This window comes from Populus alba, chromosome 18, assembly GCF_005239225.2.
Source record: "Populus alba chromosome 18, ASM523922v2, whole genome shotgun sequence".
In the NCBI taxonomy this organism is placed as follows: Eukaryota; Viridiplantae; Streptophyta; class Magnoliopsida; order Malpighiales; family Salicaceae; genus Populus; species Populus alba.
Window position 1 is genome coordinate 3,853,132 of NC_133301.1, and position 22,339 is coordinate 3,875,470.

Genomic DNA, 22,339 nt, shown 5'->3' on the forward strand with positions numbered 1-22,339 from the left:
TAAAAAATATTTACAAAGTGGTCTTTCGTTTTCTTTTCTGAACAAATAGGAGAACGGATTAATTAGCATGAACAGTGGATAGTCATGCTCCACTGTTCATGCTAATTAATTAGCATGAACAGTGGAGCATGACTATCCACTATTCATGCTAATTTGCATGAAGTGCGCAAGAAGCAGGATTCGTCTGCTTTTCTTTACCCAGCGTTTTGAACGCAAAAACAGTGTGGGACCCATGAATAATAAGTTGCTTTTTATATTTACCAAACGGGTTGCATCTGCGTTTTGTTTAAAACGCAGACGCAACCTCATTACCAAACGCCCACGAAGAAGCAGGGTGAGTTAACACGCAAATGAAAGAACTTCACTCTCACTTTCTATTCTAATCTTATTTTAATTAGCGGTCGTTAAGTTTCACTAATCTAACCTTAATTATTACTGTTTGGTGGCTAAACACGAAAAAAATATTAATTAAAAGGACTATAAGAACTTGGGATCTGGTTCGTTGTTTTAACAACTGGCGCTAGTGACCCTTCGACAAAAGGGCACTCCTCCTTTCCTTTACTGCGTTTTCTTTCCCTTTTTATGTAGAGAGCTAGCGTGTATTACTGAAAAAAGCAACCACACCTCTGCCCCTGTCTCTGGTAATCTTCTGGGACTTTGATTTGTTTCTTTTGGCTATTATGGTAGAAATTTTTATGTGGGGTTTGTGTGAATATGGTGACGGTTGCTTCTTGTTGGCAAAGAAAGAGATTTGTGTGGTCGTGATTGGCGATTAAATTGATTTCTTTTTAGTATATTGCATGTTGATTTTGGCAATTATGATGTTTCATTCGGGAATTCTTCTTTCTTTAGTGGGATCTGTGTGAAATTAGAGTGTTGGTTCATACTTGTTTGGAAAGTAAGTAAACAGCTAATCATTAGTGTACGATTTTATCTCTGTTTCTTTATTGAAGGATTTTGTTTTTTCTTCTTTTTTACCTGCAAGTGGGAATTCCTTCTTTTTCTATATTTTATAACTTCTTGTTTTGTTTGTCTCTACAGCCTTTGTCTTCTGTAAAATGCCTTAAATCTTTTTAATTCTGTTGTTTCTCAAGAACATTCATTGCGTTGAATGTAAGACTATACAGTTTTTATTTTTATTTTTCATTAATGTTTTAATTTTTGAGTCTCCGCTCAATGTTGATAAACCTGTACTGTGAACTGCTTGCTGCTTCAGTGTATAGATCGAAGAATTTATTCCAATTGATCTGCTTTTTTCATTGTACAATAACATAGTTGAACTTTCTTCAATTTCTGTTAACAATGCAGCTGCATTTCAATCACGTTTTCTACAATAGATTTGATTACTGGTTGTATTTAAAGAGTTAGTGCTTTGGGTATTAAGTTCATCTATGTTTATGAAATGTACTTCATCTTTATTTAAGTGAAGGATTGGAAACGATGTGCAGGGATGATATTGAGTATTGAAAGTCAGCTAGCGTGTTTAATCAAGTTGTTTTCTGATGGGCCAAGAATTTCGATATCCCTGTACAATAGAAATTGGGAAATTGCTATGGTTTATAGGTGTGATAGTAGCTGTGGTGTTAACATTCCAACATTTTGAATTGCCATATGGAAACATTATATCATCCTTGCCTTCTGCTCAAAAGGATCAAAGAGCAGGAAATAGTAGCTTGTTACCTCATGGTGCCTCGTCAACACATGAAATGCTTAGCAATGTGACTCAATCAAATGGTTTGAACTACACTGCTGGTGGTCAAGAGACTGGTGATAATCATGGAACTGAAACCCCAGCAAATGTAAATAATGGTGTTGTATCAGAAGGAAGCGGAGGTATGAATGAATCTTCTCTGGTGGACAGCCGGGGAGAGGAGTCTTCACTGGATGAGTTCGTAGATACAAATACAAATTCCACATTCTATGTAAATAATGATGTTGGATCAGAAGGAATCAAAGGCTTGAACAAGTCCTTGGGAATAGACAACCATGGTAGGGAATCTTCACCTGAGCAGTTGCTAGATCAAAATGAGAATTCCACACTGGAACTCAACCGTTCTGGTAATGGATCTGCTTCAATAGAAACTGACAGAAGCCTTTCTCGAGAAAACATCACTTCCACATCAGAAAATATAGGAACCTCACAAGCTGGAATTACACCCATTGCCCCAGCATTACCACCAGTGGATTCCCCATCTAATATAGCAATCCCAAGGAATGCAGAGCCTAGAACTTTGGCTCCTGTTGTTCCTGTTGAGTCGAATACATCTAAGATGGATAAAGATGCATCACATGGTTTAGAAAATGATGGGAAAGCAGGGGAACAGTTGAATAATTCTACTTCATTGCAGAATAATACTTCTGTCACTTCTGTTCATGAGGTGAAGAAAGAATCTCATACGCCTTCCCCAGCAGTGATTTCAATATCTGAGATGAACAATTTGCAGCTTCAAAGTTGGTCTTCTCCTATTTCAAGAGTATGTATAAAACTCTGCTCTGAATTATGTAAGGGATTAAATTTTTTGAGATAGTTACATTAACTTTTCTCTTCTTGCTGCCAATTTGTTTGTAGAGACCACGATGGCCTTCAGCAGTAGACCAAGAGCTGCTAAATGCAAAATCACAGATTCAGAAGGCACCTCTTGTGGAGAGTGATTCCATGCTTTATGCTCCTCTTTATCGGAATATCTCCATGTTCAAAAAGTAAGCTCATTAAAATTGAAAGCCTCCCTTCTGCTTTAAGTGCGCATGCACACATAATTTGTTCTATTCTTAAAGATACACACTTTTCATTCTAGCAGTTTGCCCATGAACATAGCAATTAGAGTAGCTCAAGCAAAAACATTCAAGCGAAGAGAGATTAGATAGTAAAATTTTGCAACGTTTATTGCAGGAGCTATGAATTAATGGAGGACATCCTGAAAGTATATATCTACAAGGAAGGAGAAAGGCCTATATTACATCAGCCCCCGCTCAAGGGTATATATGCTTCTGAGGGATGGTTCATGAAACTGCTAGAGGCTAACAAAAAATTTGTTACAAAAGACCCCAAAAAATCCCACCTGTTTTACTTACCTTTCAGTTCTCGAAACTTGGAGGTAACTTTGTATGTTCCTAATTCACACAGTCATAAGAACCTCATACAATATTTGAAGAACTACTTGGATATGATCTCGGCAAAATATCCTTTTTGGAACAGAACTCGAGGTGCTGATCACTTTCTTGTTGCTTGTCATGACTGGGTAGGCTCTTCAAGCTTCCTTTAGATTTACAATTTTCCATTTGAATGAATCTTGAAGCTTTTCGAGTCATGCAGCATTTAAAGTAATGCCATCTCCTTTTATGTAATATCTAGTAATCTTTTTTGGTTTCTTAAAGTATTTTCTTGTATGAAAACTATTTGTTGCATGTCATGGTTCACATAAGATTATTGGGTGATGACCAGTACAATTTTTTTTCTTGGACTTTTTTCCTATTACTTCTTGAGTTTACGATATTGAAGTGTATTTTTGTCCTAAAGGCTGGATGTGTAAGTTGAATATCCGCACGCAGTCAACTGGAATGATTTTCAGTTTTTAGGACATCCTAATTACATCAATTCTGTTGCCTAATAACCATGTTTTTCTCAGGCGCCATCTGAAACAAGACAACATATGGCCAATTGCATTAGGGCCCTCTGCAATTCTGATGCTAAAGGTGGTTTTGTTTTTGGCAAAGATGCAGCTCTGCCAGAGACGACCGTGAGAACACCTCAGAACCTTCTAAGAGATCTTGGAGGCAAACCTGCTTCCAAGAGATCAATCTTGGCTTTCTTTGCAGGTAGCATGCATGGCTATCTACGGCCAATTCTGTTACAGCACTGGGGAAATAAAGATCCTGATATAAAAGTATTTGGTAAATTGCCTAAGGTCAAGGGCCGAGGCAAAATGAACTACCCACAGTACATGAAGAGCAGCAAGTACTGCATCTGTGCAAAAGGTTTCGAAGTCAATAGTCCACGAGTTGTAGAGTCCATTTTCTATGAATGTGTTCCCGTGATCATATCTGACAATTTCGTGCCTCCATTTTTTGAGGTTTTGAACTGGGAATCCTTTGCTGTTTTTGTTCTGGAGAAGGACATTCCGAACTTGAAGAATATACTCCTTTCAATACCGGAGAACAAATATCGTGAGATGCAGATGAGGGTCAAAAAGGTACAACAGCATTTTCTTTGGCATGCTAGACCTGTGAAATACGATATATTTCATATGATTCTCCACTCTGTCTGGTACAACAGAGTTTTCCAAGTGCACCCAAGATAACCAAAAAAAAATAATTGCTGATATAGATGTTCATTTCAATGGAGGCGGCCTGAAAGAACCCCCTTGTGGGGAAGTGAAAACACAGAACAGGTTACATGGACAGGTGGAAATAGATGAATTCTGATCTTACATAGTTATTACATTTGTATTTTTCTGTAGATAGATTTTGGCAAAATAAAGTTACTATGCTGTATATGCCTCTCCTTTTCCTTGCTGTAAAAGGTTCTTCATATTCACTCACTTGAACATGTATCTGATCTTGTTGAAATTTACGGATGATATCACAATCTGAGTCTTCGCCTCAGTGTGCTGTGTTCCACTTTTGAAACTTTTATTTCTAGCAATGCCTGTCTAAAACATGAAAAAGGAAAGGATATTTATTTTCCTGTTATCTATCAGTAAATGAAATTCCTCAGTGGCAGCATAATAATAATAATAATAATAATAATAATAATAATAATAAACCCTATTAAAGCTAAACACAGATGTAAATAAACTAGGAAATGATATTTATAATTAACTCGTCACATGTAAATGGTTAATGACGGTAGCAATAGCAATTAGTTTTGCATGATTAAGTGATAAATCATACTTCAAACTTGAAAGTAACTTGTAATCACCATGTGCATTATAGATAACATTATTATTAATTATGGACAAGCATTGGTTAATTCATCCGTTTTGGCCTTATCGGTATATTCATGCATAAAAAATATTTCAAACATCTCCCATATTATATTATATATAAAGCTAAATAATGTGATGTTTTTATTATACACAACTGTTTATCCTTTCATATTTTATTGTAAATTATAATAATGTAATATTTGCAAATTTTCAAACTTGATTTTAATACAATTGAGCTCAAATTAGAGCCTAATTGATTTTTTTTTTTGGTGGGTGAGGGTTTAAAAAATAGAGGACTAAAGTGCAAAACAAGGGTAATATGGGTGGTGCATTCAAATTTATTTGTGAAGTACATTTTTGTCCCTTGTATGTTTTTGCTATAAGGTGACCGATTTTCTAAATTTTTTAAAAAATTTTATTTTGATACCAAACTTCATTTTCATTATTTTTCTGCTCTCAGTGGGTGAGATGAAAGAGAGAAAATAGTCGAAATTCGGTCCAGAGAGAAGAAAAATATCATTTCTTCGATTTTGGCCACCAAAACATTAGCCTTTTGTTTTAAATGGTTCCATTTGATGAGAAGAGTTTGACTTGGATGTTTTTTTTTTTAAACCTTGAAAATGCATAAAAAAACCCAGATAGGAGATCACAAAGAAATTGTTTTCCAGGTTGATTTTGAAAAGAAATTGGTTTCTAGGTGCTTTAGGTTGAAAATATGTTTCTTTTATAAGTTTGAGATATTTGACATTCATTTGTTCGGATATTCTTTTTAGAATAAAACTTGTGAGTAGGTTTATAAAGACACCTATTATGACACACTTCAAAGTTTTGAAGCAAATTCTTTGGTATATCAAAGATACTATTGATTTTGGCTTATTCTATGGTTTTTCTAATAACTTTGAACTTGTGGGTTGTAGTGATAGTGATTAAGCTATAGATACAGATAGAAAAAGCACTACAAGTTTTATTTTCTATATGAGAGACACAACATTCATAAAGAGTTCAAAGAAGCAATCTATAGTTACTTTGTCAACATAGAAAGCTGAATATATAGCTACTACATTATGTATTTTTCATTTCATACGGCTAAGGAGATTATTGAATGAATTATGAATGCCATAAGAGAAGTCTACTAAAATAATTATGAATAACTCATCAGCCATTACATTAACAAAGAATCCAGTATTTCATGATAGAAGTAAGCATATTAACACAAGATTTCATTACTTGTGAGATTGCAATGCAAACAAGAAAGTTGAAGTCAAATATATAAATACACAAGACTAAATCGTAAATATATTTATTGTGATTTATTTTTTAATCAAAATGAGAGATGTATTGGGAGTTATGAAGTAATCAAGTTTAAGGAGGGGTGTTAAAAGCAAACTAGATTTTGAATGATGAAAAATTCAGAAATGATTGACTAGTTTAGTTGATAGAATACAATTCATGTTTAAATGAGAATTTCCTTACATTAGTTTAATTCCTTGATTATCTAGAACTTTATGCCTAAAAAAGGCTTGTAATTCAACATTATTAATAAGTACAAAAGAGAAAGAATAACTAAGAGAGCTTAGAGAGAAACACTTAATAAAAGTATACTTTCCTTTTAATCTTCTTTTTATTCTTGAGTTCTTGACCATACATTGTTGTGTTGATCTTATACCACGCCTGCTTTACTTCCAACACTACATTCAACACATGAAGAGAAGTAAGTTGTGCATTTGTCTAAGAGGTCATGAAGTAAATAGCCCCACAAATCATAGAAGCTATATTCTATGAGTGTGTTCATTATTAGAAATTTAGCAAATATAAACATGAACACCGATGGAAAACTTGCTGATGATCTATGGGGTTTTGACCGTTGGATGCTTGTAATTTATTCTGAGCACTTAAACTTCCAAGTTCGAGGTGATGTTAGACTAACGAATACAAGATCAGATGGCCAATCTTAATGAAAAATATAAATGACTCACTGTGGATTATGAAAAACTCTATCAAGTAGTAATGGAGATGAGATCACAAATGGGTAGTCCATGTGCTCCTCCTTATTGACTCCACGGTCCCGGTGGTGACCAACTTTCTCCACCTCCAGCGCCACATTTGTTTTAGATTTATTGTATTTGAACATACAAATGTTTAAATTTGTAATAAATACTTGATTTTTATTTTTCTACTTCAATTCATATATATATATATATATATTAATGACCGGGTTACTAATGGACCACTTCCATCAATATATTCCAGAGAGTTGGAAAAGAATTACTGTAAATGCCACTGCTATTGTTAACTTTTTGACGGAATTATAGATGGTATTTTGTTAGTAATATGTTATATTTACCAACAGATAAATAAAAACACCAACGGAATTGCATACGGTATTCCGTCGGTTATATGACAAACTTCCCGAGGGAAATACCGATGGAATGAAGCAGATAAGTTTTTTTTGGCATGCTTTATTTATTTGTAAATTCATTGGTAAATTTATTTTTGATGGACTCACCAGTATAACAAAAATTACCGATGAGAGTTTTTTCAACGAACTATTTTTGTAAAATACCCATCAATGTACTATGATTGTAAATCCTGATAGAAATTTCTGTCAGTAAAACCGCTAAATCTAATAATGATTTTAGTTATAATATGTAACAACTTTGTGCCTCCAATTTTCGAGGTTTTAGATTGGGAATCCATTGCTGTAATTGTCTTAGAGAAGGATATACCAAATTTGAAGAATATACTCCTTTCAATATGAGAGGAGAAGTACATAGAGATGCATGCTTAATTGAATGAAGAACGTACAACAACATTTTCTTTGGTATTTTAAAGTGTGTTTAGAAGAATGGTAGTTATTTTTTTTCAAAGTATTTTTTATTTTAAAATATATTAAAATAATATTTTTATTTTATTTTTGATATTAGTACATCAAAATGATCTAAAAACATAAAAAAAAATATTAATTTGAAGTAAAGAAAATAAAAAATTTTCAATATTTTTCAAGAACATTTTCGAAACACGGTGCCAAACGCACTAGCATGATGTATTTCATATGATTCTTCACTCAGTTTGGTACAATAGATATATTGGAATAAGACCTGCTCAAGTTTTTTTTTAGTCAATCCAGAATTCATCCATAGGCAGCGATTGTTTCCGCTCATTACTCTAGGCTTGAGGTGATTAAAGCATCTAGTTTCCGGATCCTAAAATCTCTATTTCTGCACACGATACCTTGCTGCTTCCATGCCTTATCCCTCCTCTGATTGGAACAGTGTTGCCATCTCTTTCCACAGACGCAAATTTGTAGTCCCAGCAACATCATCAAGGACAGTTACAGCCAGTTTTCACTCATATTAATACCTAAGCTTGGAGAATTAATTAAAAGGTGAAGAAAAGACATGTTGAAGCTTGTTTGCATCCGATTTTAAGCTGGTGAATTTGTTCCTTGACATCTCTTACAGCTTTCCAGAATAATCATGGTTGAATGCATGTTAGCAGTGGCAAAGAAACACTTGCTTTTTGTTTACCTACAATAATAAACAAAATAAAATACATGCTTTTTTCTTGCATATTTTACAGGTCTCACGAAAACAATGAATGCTTGCAGACACGCCATGATAAAAAAAGAAAGAAATAAATTTATAGGTTTAAATGCTGACCAAAAATCATCCAATATGAAAAATCTTGGCAGCATTTGCATTTGAAGAGTATGAGCTAGAGTTTTTAGTTATAAAAAAGCTATAATTATATTTTCAACTCATTTTCTTATATTAATTGATTTTAATTTATTCTTGACGGCTAGCTCATAAAGCTAATGATTTTCAAAATTTCATTTTGCTGGGTAGAAATTGAATCACAGTGCATGAAAACTCAATTCACATATGCCTTGAAGAAAAATTAAATAAATAAACCTTGAAAAGAATTTGTAATTTCTTTTTTTAATTTGTAATTCTTGAATAGAATTAGAACCTACGGTTGAAAGTAAGGAAGCACGTGTTGTAACTGTACTGACGTGAAAATCAGTGTAAGAAAGATTCTTACCTCTAACATCATTAAAACTCTAAAGCAAACACTCTTGCAATAAATCTGTGAGCTCTCCATCTGGTAACCGTCGGATCACATCTTTCTTCCCATTATGACACCGTTTTGACAACATTCCAAATTACCGTTCACTCTTACAATGACATCACCCGTACCATAACCTTACCAAAAAACCGGCGACTTTTCCAAATGACTATTTTAACCTTCACAAGCATCCCTTAATCTCATCCACGTCATAATCAACAGGGACAAATGCATAAATTCGGTTTATTTTATCTACAGAACAACCTTAAAGAAAAAAAGAAAAAAAAAACAGTTTCATAAAAAGGCAATAAACGGCAAACTTCACACGTTTTTCTTTATCTACCTAATTTTGTCTTTAATTTGTATTTTTTTTATGGTAATTCTGAGTTTCAAAGGTTCTTGATTGTTAAGATCGAAATCAAAGACCAAAAAAAGGATAAAGAAGAAGTAGTGATTAATTGACAGATAGATAGAAATGGCAACAGAAAGCAAGCAAAGCGTGGTGAAAGTGAAGCCAAGCAGTAGTAATTTTGATGGTTCCAAAGGAAAGATTGAATCTTCGATGAAAGCTAAGAAAATTGTGAGCTCAAACAAACAACAACAACAATCTGTTGTTGATTCAAAGGATAAATCTATCTCAGTTGTAACTAAAACTGAGGTAATTAAGCTACCCCATCTCTCGAATTTTTTTTTTATTTTAATCTTTTATTGTGTGTTTATTGAGATTTTCATTTCTGCTATGTTGTTATCATAAAGTGGCTATTTTTATTATTGGTTTCACAATTTGGTGAGCTTTTGGATCTGGGTTTTCGTTGGTTTACTTTTTATGTAATGGAATGTGGAATGTGCGTTTTGAGGTTCTTAAGGATGTTTCCAGTTAATTGAATGATATGGGTTTATTGCTTGATCTGGTTAGTTGATTGTGTAGAAACTGAAATGGATTGATTTATGTGAATATGGTGTCTTCTGTGTTGGTTTTTTTTTTTTTTTATTAATCTGCAGTGATTTGGTTAATTTTTGGGATATTAGTTTTTCCTGGGTTCTTGATCATCTTTTGTTCTGTTTACTATTTTGTTTGAATCCCAAGGTAAAATCAAAATCAGCACCGAGTTCGTCAAAAACTACGACGACAACCACTACCACTAGAGTGAGACAGAAGAAAGTATACTCCTTGCCAGGCCAGAGATATGATCCTCCTGAAGAGGTTTGGCTTTGAAATTTTATAATTTTGAGCTGTTGGTTTGGATAATCTGATTATAATTTTTATGTGGAAAGTGTCTTTAATTCTTATGTTTGCTGCCGATTTCTTTCGACAGAGAGAACCACTTAGGATATTCTACGAGTCTTTGTCTAAACAGATTCCAACTAGTGAAATGGCAGAATTTTGGTGAGTTTCCTCATCAACCACTTGATTCTAAATGAATTTCTTAAAATCCCTTTGCTGTTCTAATTTTGTGCTTGCCCGAAGTTGGAGTGAGGCCTGAGCTTGACCCTGGTGCTCATTGCGATCTTTTGTTGTATTGCTCAGTTTCATTGGGATTTTTAACCATCCTCGTTCTGGTTCCTCTATTCACCTTAAGTAAGCAGTTCTTGTCCTTGGTTAAAGTGTTCATACGACCTTGGTTGTTCAGTTAATTTGTTTCATAGCCTTTGTTGGGATTACGCAACATTTAGTTGGCATGCATATTAGCACATAGGAATCCCTTTTAATGATAACATTAACCTTTACAAGGATTAAATTTTTTTACGTTTGGTTCTCGGGAATTCTGTGGCCCTGTGTCCCTTTTTTCTTTGTTACCATTGTACAATATAGAAGCTCTGAACTCTTAGCCATCCATAGGAATACACATGTCAGAAGACTTGGAACATTTTAGGCTTGGAGTTGGGGCTGGATATTATATCCAAATCTGACTGGTTTTACTTCGAATCCTTTAGCAAACCTAGTATGCAATGGAGCCTGATTAAATGCACTCTCGTGCTGTAATGCAAGTTCATTATTGTTGGAATTAAATCGATCCTTGTGTCCTCAGGATTTATTCTCCTAGCAGAGTTGGTTTCCTACTTGACATTGGAGTACTTGTTAGTAATCCTCGTTAAAATTGGTTTCCTAGTAAATGTTGCACTTGTTATTGGTTGGTTAGAGCTTCTGTAACTATAGGGCCTTGGTCTTGTTTCAGGTTTGTCTAGTGATTAAGACAACACTATTTCCCTGTGCGGTTTAAAAATACTTGTGTGGATGAGCTGAGTTACAGGTTAGGTTTTAAACAAATAAATGTGTGTGCACTGTTAGTGTAAGGTCTCGAATCAATAAAAGGAGTACTGTGTCTAGGTATTTTGATTTCCTACAATAATCTTCATAACTTAGACTCCCAGCTAATTAAAGGCTGGTGATGTCCTTCAAAGAAAGCATTTCTACGTCAATACAGTTAATAAATGTGTGCAATAAAGTGTTTAGATGCATTAGAAGCCTACATTGCTATACTGGATTGTAATACCTCGCTGGAAGTTCTGCACCTATGAGCTTGTAATCCCCTCTTTGAATGGAAGTCTGCTGGAAATAAACTGAAATATGTCGAAAAAGACTGGTAACCTAAATGCTAAAAGGTGAATTACCTAGGCCTGCTTCTTTCAATATTTCAACTGTACACGGTGAGTAAAGCATTTGAACCTTCTTTCTTTCCTTGTGGTAACTCCTGTTAAGGGAATAGTTAGTTTCTTAGACTTCTGGTAATGTCATCCTCTCTCGTATCGACTTTGTCTGTCTTACTCCATGAGTATTTTACTTTCCTTTGTGATGATTTCTTGGACTTCGTTTTTTTGAGGAAAAACACGACCAAGAAAAGATGTCAGTACCTTTAAAGAAAATCTAGACGTGGGGTAGCAAAGCATCTTACACATACAAAGAACACAATTATGCTAAAATGATCTTCCTTTCCACCTCGGCTGGATATCTTGCGTTAGATATCCAACTAATAAATTCGGATGTAATTCGTTTGAGAGGCGTGACAAAATTCAGTCTGCAGGATGATGGAACATGGCTTACTATCCCCGGAGAGAGCCAAAAAGGCACATGAGAAGAAACAGAGAAAGCAAAAAATGCAACGATTTGGAACTCCCATTAAATCTACCAAACCATCCACTAGTAAACCTGAGAGCTCTCAAAAGCAGCAACAGTCATCAAAGAATGGAGACCCTAAAGCCAAGAGGAAAATCAGCAATGACAGTGACGACGACGACTTTATTTTAAGTTCGAAAAGAAGGAAAGGGTGAGAAATAAAATTTCCATTTGTATGTGCAACAAGTTTCTAGAAATAATTTCATTTAAATTTCTTTGCATTAAACTTCAGAAAGGCAAGATTTCCAGACAACTGATACAATGCGACATTCTTTAAATTTTTGAACTTCTGGAAACAGAGTGTAGATAAATTTTCCAATTCTTGTTCATTCCTTGTTTTTCCATTTTAACTCGATGATGCCAATAACTTCTTATGAAAATATGTTCTCGGAAATTTGGAAGAGGAAACATTTAATTATGCTTAAAATTTGGAGTGGTTTACATTTAATTGTTAGCAGTCTTATTTTTTCTTGGAAAGAAATATCACTTCACAAGACAGATTGCTAGCTAAATCCTACCGAGCATTCCCAATTCATAATTGTTAACCTGATCTTGCTCTTTTTCTGGCTGGGCTATGAAATTAGTCTTTGATCTAGCATTGAGGGGCTAATATGCAGACCTAAAGCTCTACATCACTACTCTTTCCTTCCAGATTGAGCTGCTAAGTATTCATCCACAGCCCATGTATATGGCCTGTTTTTCCATATCAGGCCACAATACATTTTGGATCAGATGACTGTAAAGTTTCACCGGTCAATAAAGACTCTGGAAACTGGTACTGTTTGATTATCTGATCTCCAATGGAAATATCTTTTGTGGATTTGGTGAAAGAATGGTCTGTATTGTGTCCTGTTTTCAAATTTGCCACTGCGTTGCATCAGGTAAAACAGGTTTTGAGTGCATGAGAGAGTGAGCCATTCTGATTGTTACTGAATGTGCAGGGGATAGTTCCTGATTCCAGTAAAAAATCATGAGTAATCTTACATGATTGTATCATATCTTCCACAAAATGGGAATTCTGATTCTTTCACATTAAGCTAAAAATTTAATACTTATAAGATGGTTTGAAATTGTGATTGCTCATGGCCGTGTTTGAATCAAGTAGTGTTATTTTCATGTCAACTCATTAGCAGCATTCAAGATGAAAATCATAGTTATCTTACTTCATGAAGTCTTACAAAACTGGAAAAAACGGTAGGAGAGCACTTCAAAACTCAAACCAGAAGAGATTGTCTCTCTTTCCCTTTCTTCTTATTAACTGCTAATTTCTCAATTTTCTGATGCATCAATTCTGCTTTCCAGAATGTGCTCCACCAGCCTCATCAGTTCCTTCCTTTCCCTTGCACACATGAACACAATATTTCTTGAAAAAATAGATTCCTACAATCAATCACCACCCCATATATAATACAACCAGCTTACACAATCATTTAGTTTTAGACCGATCTTTATTCTGGAGATGAGATCACTCGCTATACCCTCTTAAAACAAAGAAAAAGTACGGTACCTCTATTCCTTGATAGAGTTCAGGATCAGGGCATTCCGTTCTTCCCGGTGTTTTTTGGATTTTTTTTTTAATTAGCATAGTTATGTAAAAAAAATTGCAAGATAACAACATTTTAATTTTTTTTGGGTGAAGTAATAGATTTTTATATTATTGTATTTAAAAAACATGATTTTTACTTGATATCGTTTTTCTCAAACATGATAGATACTTGTGCCGCTTAAAAAAAAAATATATTTAATAAATTTCATGCTTCCCACGACAAGTTAAAGTGAAATTTGAACACAAACAGACTCAAAACTCCCCTTCCTCTCTCTTGAATTGTGTTTAAGGAGACCACAAGAAATTTTATAGAACAGGTGGCTCCATTAAAATATCTTGACTTCCTATGCATTTTTTTTTTTTTTTTAATTCATATGGGGTGTTCTAATTAGCTTACACATATCTCAATTAATCTTCACGAATCCTGAAATTAACAACCAGATAAACTTCTGGTGGTTATTAATATTAGCAACTATAAAACTCGAACTTGAGACTATAAAAAAACAAATACTTTAATTCTTAAATTTTTATAATTGGACCACCTAGTATTAAATGGTTTATACACATGTGCTAGTTGATACAACAAGTCGCAGCATTAAAAAAAGCTTTCATGACAAGCTTTGATAAAAACTTTTGAGTACAAATTAAATAAAAGGTAGCAGCTTCCACCAAACTCCATTCAAATAGAAGATGTGACAATTCATAAAATATTCAACTGTAACATTAATTAAAAATATATTTCTCAACCACATCATCAATTAATTATTTAATTATTACAATTTTAAAATACAATATTTAATATATATCATTATTTTAAATCGTTACAAGTAAAAATACATTATTTTATTTCATCAATTTTTTGCTACCATGTTAATTCATTTATTTTTTTTTAATTTTATATACGAATTTATCCGTATTTTTTTGTTTTTTTTGTCAAATAGCCAATCTGTTATTCGGCTGGCGGTACTTGCGAAGTTTGTTAAGAGTTCCGTAGCACTCTTTTGGGATGAGGAAATGCTTATACAGTGGCTGAAGTACAAATCAATCTTACTCACAGCGCAATCATATAATGAGGCCAAAATTTACAGCCATAGCTAGCTAGCTAGCATGACAGAAAAAAGAGTAAAACTTTTACTACCCGTGCATCTTTCTCAGGGTTCTGGATAAACCCCGGTGACTTTATGATAGATAGATTTTGCTAGATTTTTTTATTTACTTTTACAGCACCAGCTTTGTATGCCCCATGGAATTGGGTGGTAATTTTGGTAACTTGTACACAATAAAACAATATTTAAAAAAAAAAAACAATAATCAATTACAAGGTGACGCTTCAAGAAACAAGAAAGAAAACGCCATTTCACTTACAATTTTTTTTTTTTTAATGTTTTATGATGGATTAGAGAGTGACTGAACTGGAGCTAGCTAACGTGTGGCTCATCTAAAAAAAAAAAAAACAAGTCCCTTATAAAATAGCAAATCAACCAATGCTCAAGTTAGTAAATGTAAGAAAAGAAGTGTATGTGAGATAAAAAGAGATAATAGAAAGTAGAGATGAAGGGAGATAATGTAATAATCTGCAAAACAAGGAGAGTAAATGTATGTATTGTTAGGTTTTTTAAAATGCATACATGTATCGGAAACGATAAATTTATAATTTTCTAGAAGTTCCAGGATCTCATTATATAGATTTAGGGTTGTTTAGGGTTTTTACGAAGATTATTTAAAAATCAAATGTTCTTTTTTTTTTTTTTATTGTACTTTGAATAATTGCTTCAAGGCTGAGTTATTGTAAATCACAAGTCGTCCAAGTGTCTGACCTCTAACAATAATCCACACAAACCACGAGAAAAAATTTGTTAAACCTTTTTAAAAGAGAGTGATTGTTATATTTTTGAGTTTTAGCTTTTTTTTTTTTAAGTGTTTTTGTATTGTACTATTACTATTATCTAATGTACATAAAATAAGAGATCACATATGTCTGTGAAACTAATATATGGGTTCTTATCAAATGACTTGGAACTAATGTGACCTACATACCTTAGTTTATGAGTGCAACTTTTTTTTTTTTTTTCATATAAGAAAGAATATAATATACATTGTTCTCAACATATTTAATTAATATCCAGTTTTAATAGAACATTGACATAAAAAAGAAATATAATATGCTTTGGTATCAACAACTCTAATTAATATATAGTTTCAATAGAACTGTTATAACCCAATTTTGACCCATTGGCTTTTGATTTACTTTTATGGGGGTAATGTAAAATTAAAAGATCAAAGATTTTTTTCGATGAAAAGTATAATTTGTTAGCTTGCATAGAAACTAAGGACTAAAATGTGCTTTTGCCATTCTATCCTTATCTTCAAGATAATCCTTATCTTTAAGATGCTTTCAAATTCGATTCTTAATCAATTTCAAACTTCAAAAAAAAAGAATAAGTTTTATTGAGACTTTATTTCTTGCAAGCGATAAGACTCTTGCACTATAAATACAAATTTCAGTGTATGCAGAAAAAGGGATCGAGAGAAAGAAGAGGGAGAGAGAGACCTAGGTGAGCCAAACAAAAGCTAAAGAAAATTTAATTACATAGGTACTGTGGAAAAGAAGAAAATCAAGAAAGCTTCGTTCTCATTTAAAGAGAGCAACAAAGAATACAAAAGAAAAAAAATGTTGCCCTGCACCGCTTGGTTCTTATTCGAAGGTTCTGCAAACTAGGTAAGCTTTCATTCTCCTTGTTTTGGCATTTTAATTACATAGGGGCTATAGCAAACGTGTGTGAATAGCTCACGCACACTTACTCTTTGGACCAGCCAGGTCACTAGCTTGGGCTAGTGACCAGGCTAGTGTGGCTGGGTCCAACCCAGCCCCCCCAAAAGAAAAAAAAATAGTGGGTCGGGTGTGTTTATTAAAGGTGTGTTTGGGAAAACATACCCTTATGTCTTCACCATAATTTGTATACTCACTCTAGTTAATATTTAGCCTAACAAGCCCCTTTTTGATATCAGAAAGTTCCAAAAATATTTGGGGATCTTCGTTGTTTTATTTGTGGGCCCCTTGAATTTGATTTTTTTTTTGCGCTTTGTATTTTGTTTTTAGCTATGTGCTCAATCTATAGACTATTACTGTTAAATGCAAATATGTCGTACAATGCCTTTTTTATTTCCATCTAAAAAGGGAAAATAATAATAAAGGATAAACAAGGAAAAAATGGCATAGAAAATTTCTTCTTCAAATTCATTTTTTTGCGAAATTATTCACTAACGCTAGAGTCAGGAGTATCATATTTTTTGGATTTGCTCGATATTTACCAACGCTAAAGCTGGAAATATTTATAGGAATTGTTCACTGATGCTAGAGTCATGAACATGAAAAGAAGAATAAAAAAGAAAAAAATAAATAAATTCTTAGCAATTTTAGACAAAACCAGTAATGCAGCATGCCTTAGGTAGCACGCTTAAGGGGTGATAACATCTTACCTTTGTCGTAACCAGTCTCATACCATAGAATCTCTATTGACCAGTTAGGATTCCTAGTGACTATAATACTAGGCGGCGACTCCTTGAACTAGACATTTTCCCCTAAAAGAACAAGATGCCAGATATCTGTTTTTTTTTTTTTCCAATCAAGATTATTTTTTTATAGGTCGTCGCGATATCCGGGTGTGACAAGAACATTGACATAAAGGAAGGAATATAATATGCTCTGGTATCAAAAACTCTAATTAATGTTCAATCTTAATAGAATACTGACCGTGAATGTTTAAGAACAATGCTTTGATTCAATACGAATCTCATAATTTTAACAACTATATAATTTCATATGCAAAAATATTTTCTTCCACGAACTTTATCTTTACTCTAGATTCATTAATCAAATATAATGAAGATTAAAAATAAATAAAGCCTTTATTAATAATAAATATGTTTTACATGAATAAAATTAGTGCTATATATAACCAACTGATTCGCTATAAGATATATTCACTAAACACCTCTCACTCACACTAAAAGCAATCACTCATGTTTCCAATACCATATCCCTCTATATTATGATCATGCTTCTGTTGACAAAGTGCCTTAGTGAGAGGATCTGCAAGATTTGTTTTAGCTAGTACTTGCTCTATGTTTATATATTTCCTATATATGATTTATGTAATCAAATAGAATCATTTAAGTGCATGTTTGGATCTTTGATGAGACCTTGGTTTCTTTTTTTGTACAATGACTCCATTGTTATCACAATACAGAGCTATTGGATCAACAATGCTAGGAACTACATCTAGTTTAATTATGAACTTTTTAATCTAAACAACATCTTTTATCACTTTAGATGTAGATATGTATTTAACTTCAATTGAAAAAATCTATTATGATCTTTTATTTAGAACTCTTTTAACTCACATCACCAATATTTAGAGTAAAAATATATCCTGATTGAGATTTGCTATCATCAATATCTAATTAAAAACTAGCATTTGAGTAACCATGAAGTTTCATTTCATGTTTTTTATAGACCAAAAAGACATTCTTAGTTCTTTTTTAGTGCTTTAAGAATATTTTTAACTATCTTTTAGTAACTCTTACTTGAAATAAATTGGTATCTACTCATTATACTCAAAGCATAAAATACATCTAGTTTTATACATAGCGTCGCATACATAATGGATCCTATAACCGAAGCATAGGGAATCCTTTCCATTTTATCTCTTTTAATTTTTGTCTCAGAACACATATATTTGGAGAGATATATTCCTTGTAAAATAGATAAGTATCCTCTATTGGATTCTTTCATGCTAAATTGTTTTGAAATCTTGTCTATGTATGTTGATTGGGATAATCCAAGTAACCTTGTAGAAATATTTTTATAGATCTTTGTTCCCAATATATAGGTTGTATCTTCCATATCCTTTATTAGAAATTCTTGGACATTCAATTCTTTACTTACTAGAGTAAATGAATATAATTTTATATTAATAATATGTCATCTATTTATAATATTTTGAAAATGACTCCACTCCCACTAACATTTTTATAAACACAAGGTTCATCTATAATTTTTTTTTTTTATAAAATCAAACAGTTTAATTATCTCATCAAAATGAATCTTCCAACCCTTTGAAGTTGCTTAAGTCCATAAATAATTTTTTATAGCTTGCATACTTTGTTCGTAAATTTTTTAGATTAAAAACCTTCAGGTTGTGTCATTTACACATCTTTGTAAAGATTCATATTCTGAAATGTAGTTTTGACATCTATTTTTTAAATATTAAAATCATGGTATGTGGCTATAGCAAGCACAATCCTTATGGATTTTAATATAGCTACTGGTGAGATGGTTTCATCAAAGTCAACCCGTTATCTTTGTCTATAACCTTTGGCAACTAGTTTAGCTTTGTATATTTATACAATGTTATCCATGTCAGTTGTCAAACGTGGATGTACAACGTTGGGGGGTCAAGAAGTCGCCACTTAGTTGTTTGGTTTAAGGTCGTTAGGAAACCTGAATGTACTAGTCTTATCCAAAATTTCAAAGGTAAGAGACTAGTTGTTGATAGGGAAGGTATTACACCCCTAGCACACCCTACTTGAGGTAAGATGCATTGTGTGGTCTGAATGTGATTTAAATGTTTTGATGGGTTCCTAATTGATAGTCCGTCTATGACTCAAGATAAAGATTCATTCACGTGAATAAATCTTGTGTTTAGAATTTATTTTGGGCTCTTGTGGCCAAATTAATTCTTATAGAAAGGATCTATATAGGTGTCATGACAGGATTTACCTATCCTAAAATACAAAGGGTTTTCCACAACTCGTATCTTGTGATAAAAAATACTCTCAATTAAATTTGTTGAATATCTAAAATAATTTTGAGAATTTTCTGGTCAACTCCTGATATTTAAATATCAGTCGAAGTGTAGATCCAATATTTATACTATAATATTGACCATTAATTGTCATGAATTAAATTTTTTTAGGGATTATTGAAATATTGGACAAGTTTTTATTGATTCAATAAACCAATTATTAAATCCAAAATGCATGCAAATATATATTTTTTGAATTCCGTATAAAAATACTAAAAAACTAAACATGTTTACAAAACACTAAAAAATCAAAATTTTAACAATAATTTTATAACAAAATGCAAAATGGACCTTTCAAAGGTCAAAAATAATATGGAGAAGTTGGAGCTTGAGAATAATGCTGGAAGATTCTGAGGCTAAAGGAATAGTGGTGGCTTGTGTATCCACGCGCCATTGCCATTAATGACATATGTAACCACGTGTCGCCGTTGTTGGAGAGATGGGAAACAAGGTGGATCTAAAGCAAATTCTTCTTTTCTTTCGTCATGTGTTGACAATGAGTGTCATTGTGGTCTGCAAGCAAAGAAAATCTCACAAGCAATTCATTTTCATTTTTTCCCCTTTATTCACAAATTTGTTTCTCGGTTTTTTCTTTTATCTAGTTATTTCAACAATCAATAAGGGGGAGAGAGGATGCTACTATAAAGGGGAATCCATGGCTGCTACTAGTGTTGATAGTTTGAGAGAGGATGTTGTGCTGATTCAGATACAACGCTACTACTACTGGTGGTGAAGGAATCAATTGGTGAGGGGGTGTTTGTTTGATTCTTCCACTAGATGGAGATATGGTGGCAGAGAGGGTTATGGGTGAAGGAATGTAGGAAAGGTGGAAAGTTGAAGGCTCTGGACCAGAGATGAAAGCTGATTGAAGAGGCTAGACTATAATGGAATGAGTTACTATTTTAGTGAGAAGAATGGATAATGGGTTGATTTTGGGTCTTCTTATGGGGAGTATAAATTGGACTCATTGCTAATATAGGGCTATTGTGCATTTAAGTGATTGGAACAAAGATTGTTGGCTAGCATGGACTGTGGTTGCTATTTTAATCTAGGTGTTTAGTTAGAGACTGATTAGTACTTAAAAGTGTATTTTTATCAAGGTTTTATATCATCATTTTGCACTTGAAGTATCAATAACTCCTTAACGAAAGCATGTTTTATAATAACAAGTATGATACTATAAGATACCTTTAATTTATGGTAAATGTTCATCTTAAATGCAGGCCGTTCATCTTAAATGCAGGCCTATCACATAAATCAAAGGATTGATTGATGAGTTTAACTACTGAAATTTAAAAGACAAAGAGAGGGCTAAATTTAGAAAAGAGATGCTGGTTTAGTCCAAACTAGAACACTATTCGGTCATTAGGTCATATTTGAAATTGTAGATCTTGGATTTAGGTCTGCTCTATATGGATGAAAAGCTAAGACATAGGCCTAAAACTTTCATGGAAGTCCAAGATTTAAAAAGGTCATTTTTAAGTCCAAATTGTAGCAACAACGGAGAAGTCTGAATCTATCATGTAGTCTAGACACTGTTTAGTATTCAACCCATTTTCAACTCATTTTTCCCTTAGTATTTCATACTCTCACGGCTCGTAAACCGTGGAGTAAAAAATTGAAATGTTCTTAATTATAATCAAGGCTTCTTTCAAGGATGTGTGATGACTTGTTATCCCTAGAAAATTATTTTGGATATTTACTACTTAAGGTTTCTTTATCCAAATATTAACAGTGAATAATAAGTTATTCCCAATAATATTTTGGATATTCATTCTTTTAGGATTTCTTTATCCAAACATTAACGATGAATAATAGATGAATTTCGCCTATAATAAGATTTTTGTATTTTTTGGAATATTGGCCAATACCCTTTGGAGTTCTACAAACATACTGTAAAATCCACAAATGCAAGAAAATATTTTTGTTGTGTTTAAGAAATCAATGCGAAAACATATTTTTTCAAAACTTCCAATATTTTTAATATTAAAAGAACATTCAAAACATGTTAGGGTATTACCCGTATGCAACACACAAACATTTTTATATTTTTATTTGTCAAAAACACAAACATCACAGTTAATCGCAATTAAAATCAACAAACCACATATTAGTCAAATTCTTAAGGCTTTAATAAATTAGTTATTAAACCCCACAAATATGAAAACATGTTCTTACATTTTCACAAGAAATACAACATGATTTTATTTGTCCCTAAAATACTTGATCATATGCAAATTAAAACATTAAATTCTTTAATCTTTTTTTGATTTTATAGTTCAATAACATGAAAAAAAATACACACACACACACATATTTCTTTTTATTATGTTTTTCTCATACACCCATATGTAATTACAAATAACAAAAATTTAAAATAAAACAAACAACACATCACACAAATAATTAAAATTACAAAATAGCCTATAAAAATCCAGGAAAATGCTGGGAAGGCTTATGGCAATGCAGGAATAGTGGTGGCGCGTAGTTCTCACGCGCCATCGCTACTAGCGGCGAGTGGGTTCATGCGCCATAGAGAAGACTGTTGATCTATGGCTGGCTGAAGAGGGAAATCAAGAATTCTCAAAAGCCAAAGCAGAGTTTTCTCTAGTTTAGCTAAATGGAGGAGATATTTTAATATTGCAGTGATTATTTTTCATGGCTGAACCAGCACAAATCAAATCATATATCTATGATATTTATATATTGTATTGTAATTATATATGATTATAGTAATTATCTCCTTGATATATATTGCTTCCTTAATTTTAGCCTTGATGCTCTATGTTATCACCACATGTAAACCTTTATTATTTTTTTT

At 32.9% G+C, this 22,339-nt stretch overlaps 2 protein-coding genes across 5 annotated transcripts; both read left to right on the forward strand.

The window, feature by feature from the left end:
* The first annotated feature begins 327 nt into the window (after positions 1 to 327).
* On the forward strand, positions 328 to 4,602 carry LOC118053667 (probable glycosyltransferase At5g03795). Of its 2 annotated transcripts, XM_035064980.2 has the most exons (5): positions 328 to 641; positions 1,449 to 2,474; positions 2,570 to 2,700; positions 2,891 to 3,239; positions 3,627 to 4,602. In XM_035064980.2, exons 2-5 carry the CDS (start codon positions 1,503 to 1,505, stop codon positions 4,296 to 4,298), a joined length of 2,124 nt encoding a protein of 707 aa, XP_034920871.1. In that variant the 5' UTR covers positions 328 to 641; positions 1,449 to 1,502; the 3' UTR covers positions 4,299 to 4,602. The 2 variants fall into 2 exon arrangements, with proteins under 2 accessions (XP_034920871.1, XP_073262503.1); XM_073406402.1 differs by having other exon boundaries at positions 328 to 2,474; positions 2,891 to 3,095.
* Positions 4,603 to 9,279: 4,677 nt separating this feature from the next.
* Positions 9,280 to 12,434, forward strand: LOC118053675 (uncharacterized). Of its 3 annotated transcripts, none has more exons than XM_035065000.2 (5): positions 9,280 to 9,648; positions 10,078 to 10,194; positions 10,307 to 10,377; positions 10,519 to 10,569; positions 12,007 to 12,434. In XM_035065000.2, exons 1-5 carry the CDS (start codon positions 9,466 to 9,468, stop codon positions 12,062 to 12,064), a joined length of 480 nt encoding a protein of 159 aa, XP_034920891.1. In that variant the 5' UTR covers positions 9,280 to 9,465; the 3' UTR covers positions 12,065 to 12,434. The 3 variants fall into 3 exon arrangements, with proteins under 3 accessions (XP_034920891.1, XP_034920889.1, XP_034920890.1); XM_035064998.2 differs by having other exon boundaries at positions 12,014 to 12,434; XM_035064999.2 differs by lacking the exon at positions 10,519 to 10,569 and having other exon boundaries at positions 9,282 to 9,648; positions 12,014 to 12,434.
* Positions 12,435 to 22,339: the final 9,905 nt, after the last annotated feature.